Source organism: Arachis hypogaea, chromosome 1 (genome assembly GCF_003086295.3).
Source record: "Arachis hypogaea cultivar Tifrunner chromosome 1, arahy.Tifrunner.gnm2.J5K5, whole genome shotgun sequence".
Taxonomy (NCBI): Eukaryota; Viridiplantae; Streptophyta; class Magnoliopsida; order Fabales; family Fabaceae; genus Arachis; species Arachis hypogaea.
Genome location: NC_092036.1, coordinates 30,026,809 through 30,033,504, shown reverse-complemented (window position 1 = coordinate 30,033,504; position 6,696 = coordinate 30,026,809). Strand labels below are relative to the sequence as shown.

The 6,696-nt window shown below is 34.9% G+C and overlaps 1 protein-coding gene across 1 annotated transcript; it reads left to right on the top strand.

Moving 5' to 3' along the window:
• Positions 1-723: 723 nt before the first annotated feature.
• Positions 724-6,347, top strand: LOC112801194 (serine/threonine-protein kinase BSK2). Its single transcript, XM_025843792.3, has 10 exons — positions 724-1,287; positions 1,471-1,700; positions 2,625-2,760; positions 3,123-3,256; positions 3,455-3,560; positions 3,920-4,005; positions 4,550-4,738; positions 4,820-4,981; positions 5,611-5,724; positions 5,868-6,347. Exons 1-10 carry the CDS (start codon positions 1,200-1,202, stop codon positions 6,117-6,119), a joined length of 1,497 nt encoding a protein of 498 aa, XP_025699577.1. The 5' UTR covers positions 724-1,199; the 3' UTR covers positions 6,120-6,347.
• Positions 6,348-6,696: the final 349 nt, after the last annotated feature.

The following is a 6,696-nucleotide window of genomic DNA, read 5'->3' as shown; positions in this document are numbered from 1 at the left end:
CATGAATTTATTTCTATAATAATTATTTTTGCGAAAATTTCTATATATGGATAGTTATTATTATACGGAGTTATTATCTGCATTGTGAATTGTGATGGTGATTGGTGGGTTATTACTTATTGAGGGATAAGAAAGGTAAATTTGATATCAAAATATCCAAATTTCTTTATAAATATTAGATAAATAAGAGAAGTTAAAATAGATTCCAATTATAATACGAAAAACAGATTAATTCACATGTAATAATTTTAAAAATTTAAAATATTAATAAATTTAGGAAAAGTTTAAGAGTCAGTACTTTTTTAACAATCTGGTCCACACTTAGCCATCAAAAGAAAAGTGAATGATCTCCCATCATTCGATATAATTTCACACCATTAAAAACATTATTAATGGCCAATTAATTGTTATAAAACACAAAACTTGCTGACTCCTAGCACTTCTCATAAATTTATCCATAAATAAATAAAATTAACTTTGTATTTTTAGAAGACAAAAAATTATTATTTTTATTCTTGAAAATCTAGAATTTTAATAAATTTACATATAAATAAAATGAACTTTTACATATTTTTATTACATAAAAATGATTTTTTATGAATATAAAATTAATTTTATTCTTTAATAGATAAATTTATTAGCATTCTTAAATTTGATGGTTAAAATAATTTACTGAAAGAAAAAGGAAAGGAGAAAGAAGAAAGTGGCATTGGAAAGAAAAATGGGAGCAAGTCGTAACAGGGGGCAGCACGTGCTACATGAAGATTATGAAGTGACCATGTCATGTGACTCTTCTCTGCTTCCTTCATTGCTTATCATGCTTCTCTCTCTCTCTTCCATTTCACACAGATAGATTCACATTCATTCATTTAATCATTTACTAACTCCCCCACTCCCTTTTTGGGTTTTGGCCTTTTCCCTCCTCTCTCTCTCTCTCTTATAAGAACTCTTTCCCTCTTTTGTGTGTTTCCGCCGCTGCAACAACCAACACCAACAGCAGCAGCAGTAGTAAGACTGAGTCACTCACTTGCAATTTCATCATCATCATCATCAAGAATCTTTCACTCTTCTTCTTCTTCATCATCAGAATCAAGTGCTGTGTGTGTGCTACTTCAACCAAAAGCACTTTCTAACTTGTTTCTATGTAGACACCGACAGCACCAGCACATTCTCATATTGATCATAATAATAACAACAGAATGGGGTGTTTACATTCAAAAACCGCTCATCTTCAATCTCCTGAAGACCCTCCCACTGACTTACCAGACCCCAACAAGCCCGATCCAGGTACCCTTTTCCCATTCAACAATGTCCACTACCAATTTTTATTTTTATTTCTTTGTTTCTCTTTGCTCTGTTATCCTCACATTTATTTGTCAATCACTTCATTAAATCGTTTTATTTTTTTTTTTTTGAAAAATAAAGTTTTTTTTCTTATTAATGTTGTTTATTTGGTTCTATTTTTTGAAGGTGATGGGGTTGGTGGTGATGATGGTGAAGAGAGTGAGGTTCCGGCATTCAAAGAGTATAGTTTAAGTGAACTGAGAAGGGCGACAAATGAGTTCAACGCAAAGAACATAGTTTCAGAGAGTGGAGAGAAAGCTCCGAACGTTGTGTACAAAGGGAAGCTTGAGAACAATCGCTTCGTTGCTGTTAAGCGTTTCTCCAAACTTTCTTGGCCTGATGCTCAGCAGTTCATGGTGAGAACCGAGAACCAACAAAACAAAATTGCAAAATACCCATTTTGTCCCTCAGGTTAATCACTGAGAAATGGACGCCCTTAAGTATTTGATTTGGATTCCATTTTAGGCATTTTGGATTTCTTATCTCTTTGGAGGAAATGTCCTTTCTGGTGCTGACCATTTGTCTGAAGGAGTATAAAGCGCCTTTCCACCATTCAAAAATCCCTAATCGGTCCCAAAGCATTCAAGTAACCGGTTGAAGTGTTAGGGGCATTTAGACCAGTAACAGAAGTTGCTTAGACAGTTATTTGCATGGTTAGAGACCGAATAAGGATTTTCAAATTGTGGAGGAGCGCTTTGTCCTTCCAGCAAATGATAAGAGACCACATTTACTTTACTCTTCTGTTTCTGAAAATAAAATAAATAAATCATAATAATAACGTGAAAACTCATGTGCAGTCGACTTCACGTGAAGTTGATACGTGAAGTTGATAGGTGAGAACTGCTAGATAAAAATTTAGTCAAATCATCTCACGACTCTCAGTTGTCAACTTCACGTGAAGCCGATTGCATCTGAGTTTTCACCTAATAATAATGATCTTTCCTCTCTCGTGTTGTTTCTTATTCTAAAACCCGTAAGTGTTTTCTTAACTAGCTAACTAACTAACTGTACATGGAGGAAACACATTGATTTTTGTTTCTAGTATGCAGCTTTCTCTCTAATTGGACTGATACTTTGAAATCAAGAGGGCATTATTTTGGTTATTTGGGGGATGTGAATGAGTCCTCCCTTTCAAAATAATTGTCAGTTTGGACAAAATGGTAGATACGTTGATTTACTAATGTACCTCTTTGTCCATATCGGCCGTTATTTGGAGATGAACGACAAGGACCGTTTATCTAGAAATTCAAGAGTATTTACTAATGGTTTTGATTGGTCAGGTAGAGGCTGCTGGAGTTGGGAAAGTGAGGCACAAGAGACTGGTGAATCTAATTGGCTGTTGCGCCGAAGGAGATGAGCGGCTCTTGGTAGCCGAGTTTATGCCAAATGATACTTTGTCAAAGCATCTCTTTCATTGTATTGCACCATATCCTCTCCTTCAGTTTTTTTTCAAACATTATATAGCTTCTCTGTTCTGTTACTTGACAACTGCATTGCGAATCCTCAACGAGTCTAGCACTCTTTACCCTTTCAAAATACATATAAATATGAAACAATGATCTTTTACTTTCTTGAAAGGTTCAGCATTCTTCTTTTTATTATCCTTACAGAAAGACTATCTAATTGAAAGACACATAAGACCTGAAAGGAAACTCATAACCAAAGAACAAGCAATTCATGATTATCAAGTAGCAAAAAACCGCATTCTATTTCACTTTTCAATGGTGTTTTTTATTGCATGATTTTTTATTGATGGATTCTGTTATTCTATGTTGTAGGGGATAAGCAACCGTTACCATGGGAAATGCGTGTTAGAGTTGCATACCATGTTGCTCAGGCATTGGATCATTGTAGCAACGAAAACCGGAAAATATATCATGATCTGAATGCCTATAGGATTCTCTTCGATGAGGTATGACTATGAACTCAACTAAGTCATTTGTGATGTATATTGTCTCACCATATTGTGTTGCAGAATATAATCCGCCCAAATGCATTTCCTAATTGCCATTATGATCATATGCTTGTACATGAAAAAATTTATAAGTGCTACACACGAGTCATTGTTGTCATTGGTATGTACTCGTTACTAATTTTTCACTTATGTCAGGATGGTGATCCCCGTTTATCTAGTTTTGGGCTTATGAAAAATAGTCGAGATGGAAAAAGCTACAGTACTAACTTAGCATATACCCCACCTGAATTTTTGCGAACAGGTATCATACTTTGTTACATATATTTTTTTCTGGATGACTGTTGTTTATTGAATACTTTGTTTTATGCTGCTTATGCAATTTTCAACATCAACGGTGGTACATTTGATGAAATGGGCGACTTATGTACATATATTACTGAATAGTGAGGCGCAACTTGGATTCACACTTAGCTATTATTATTATAGGAATCTTTGTATTTTTTTTTCACTTACCCTGTCGGCGTTTAGATTCGAGATATATTTGCTGAATACTTCGGAAATTTTGCTCTGCCTTCGCTTCCATGGATTGTGTACACTCTTTGATCATGAGTTTTACCATTATTTTTGACAAGGTGTGCTCACTACTGCACAAATATGCAGGTAGGATAATCCCTGAGAGTGTGATTTACAGTTATGGAACTGTTCTTCTGGATCTTTTGAGCGGCAAGCATATTCCTCCGAGCCATGTATGTTGCCATTATTCTGAAACCCCTTAACAGAGTTTTCGCCTTTTATCAAAATTCATTTGGAAACTATACTGATATGTACACACTAATAGACATGTAAGGTGCATCATTTTATTTTCTGTTTTTTCAAGTATGCCGAGCACGGTATATTTCCCTCCTTTTTTTGGGCGCCTTCTAATAAGTTGTAGGATCTATAGGCCTCCTTTGGTAACTGTCCCAGGACAGATATAAAACAATACTGGGAGACACAAACTTGTTTCAAGAAAGAGACTAATGCAAACATGAACAAAATGTCTCCTTGCTGGGGATTGAAACAAAAACACAATATTTATGTGTATCCCTCTCGGTATTTGTATTTAGTCCTGAAACACTTACCAAACACAACTATAGGTATCAATGGTTATAATATCACTTTGCATAAAAATTGAATGGTCTTATCTGTAACCTGTTGATGACATATTGACATGATATACAGATGCCTATGAATGCTGCATAGTTATTAGTTAATCACACGATGTTGAATATGCAATATATTGTTCTTCAGGCACTAGACCTAATTAGAGGGAAAAATGTATTGATGTTGATGGACTCGTCCCTCGAAGGGCAATATGCAAATGATGATGCTACAAAGTTGGTTGAGCTTGCTTCAAAGTGTCTTCAGTTTGAGGCTAGAGAACGACCCGATATCAATTTTCTTCTTACTGCAGTTACACCCCTTCAGAAGCAGAAAGAGGTTTTCATCAGATTTCGCTTTTGCATGAATTTCATATGCTCTCCTATTTCTCCTTTTTTTGATGGCCCTCTCTTTTTACAGGTAGCATCACATGTGTTAATGGGCCTTACAGTGAATAATACACCGGTGCTTCCGACCATACTTTCTCCCCTCGGAAAGGCGTGTGCGAGAATGGATCTTACTGCGGTGCATGATATATTGTTAAAAACTGGTTATAAAGACGAAGAAGGTGCAGAAAATGAGGTGTGTCAGATCCCCAAACTTTACCCTACTATGCTAGTTTAATTAGTACATTCTGCAAAATCTATATTCTCATTGGGATATATGGATTCAAATAGATGAGGTTGGTTCATTTCTCTCAAGTATTTTTATGGTAACTGGTGCCATGATGAATATTATTACTTTTACTATTAATTGACATTCAAGTTGTTTTCTGTTTGTGGTTTTCTCATTACTTATTACCCTTACACATTCAAGTTGGTTTATTCCTTAACTTATGCCGTAGTTGCAGTGCTAGAGAATGCAGTATGCACTGTCCCTGATTTAAGTTTGGATCAATGTATCTGAATATAATTGGTATTTAAATATATCGATTCTGATTAAAGGATTTATCAAAAGAAACAGTAATAGATAAAAGGGATTTGAAGGATCAAATAAAAAAGAAAATAGATATGCCTAAATATATGGGAATCTAACAAAGCAATCGATTGTTCTTTCATTTAGTATTTGGAAGGATGTTTAGGAAGGTCTGCTAAAGGATGTTTTTGGTAATTTCTCACAAGACTATAATTGTATATCTGACTTGACAAGTTTTTGTTCTGCCAACTTCTTTTGTGGTTTCTCTTGCCTATTAACCGAGAATATTGTTGCAGCTTTCTTTCCAAGAGTGGACACAACAAGTGCAAGATATATTGAACACAAAAAAGTTTGGGGATATTGCATTTAGAGACAAGGACTTCAAAAATGCAATTGAGTATTATTCTAAGGTACTCATGCACTTTGTCACCTCTAATGTGATTGAGAATAATTATAATCTTATGCTTATAAGTTCGAGACTGTTGAGTTAATATCCTAACGTTGGGTATAGACTTAATTCATGATCGGCATTTCTTTTTCTCCCCCTCGACAGTTGGTGGTTATGATGTCGGTTCCTTCTGCAACCGTGTTTGCAAGGAGATCCTTCTCCTACTTAATGAACGATCAGGCGGAACTTGCGTTACGCGACGCCATGCAGGCGCAGGTATGCATATGTGATTGGCCAACTGCGTTCTACCTGCAGGCTCTGGCTCTCTCGAAGCTGGGAATGGACACAGATGCTCAGGACATGCTTAATGATGGAGCAGCCTTTGAAGCCAAGAGGTCTAACAGTTGGCGTGGCTAGTAAAATGCTAATTTTGCTGTTCTTTGCTCACTAAACTAGAAGAGTGGCATTTTGATGTAATTTGTACTTTCGTAGAATAGAGAATATGTAGGGTTCTAATTTAGGGTGGCCAAGAAAACGAATTCCTTTATAAGATTTTATCAAGGGATGTTAGAGTATAGATTTTCCAATACAAATGAATCCTGTAGCATGAATTTTCTCCATATGAAAATAAGTTCTTTTATGTCATCTAAGCCTTTTGGTTGTTAAGTCTTGTTGAAAACATATTTCTTTTACATAACCTGATGGTGTCTAGCACTTTTTTTTTCATTTTCAAAGAAAGTAAACATGATTTTTTTTTTCAGTTCCCAATGGTATCTCCTTATCTAGTGTTGAAACTTTATTTAAAAGTTTATCATTATCTAATGAATCACTGAATGCACAAGATGTAATTCGAATCATCTAATATTTGTTTAAATGTATTAGTGAACTAACTATTAAGTCAATTTAAATTGGTTAAGTAAATATAAACTTTAATAATATATGATAAGGTTGTACAAAAATTTTAAACCATAAGATTCATATCTAAATCTTTTCT

Coding starts and splice junctions, on each gene's coding strand:
- LOC112801194 (XM_025843792.3), top strand. CDS start 1,200: ATGGGGTGTTTACATTCAAAAACCGCTCATCTTCAATCTCCTGAAGAC. Junction 3,561..3,919: donor ACCTGAATTTTTGCGAACAG/GTATCATACTTT, acceptor ACAAATATGCAG/GTAGGATAATCCCTGAGAGT. Junction 4,006..4,549: donor AGCATATTCCTCCGAGCCAT/GTATGTTGCCAT, acceptor ATTGTTCTTCAG/GCACTAGACCTAATTAGAGG.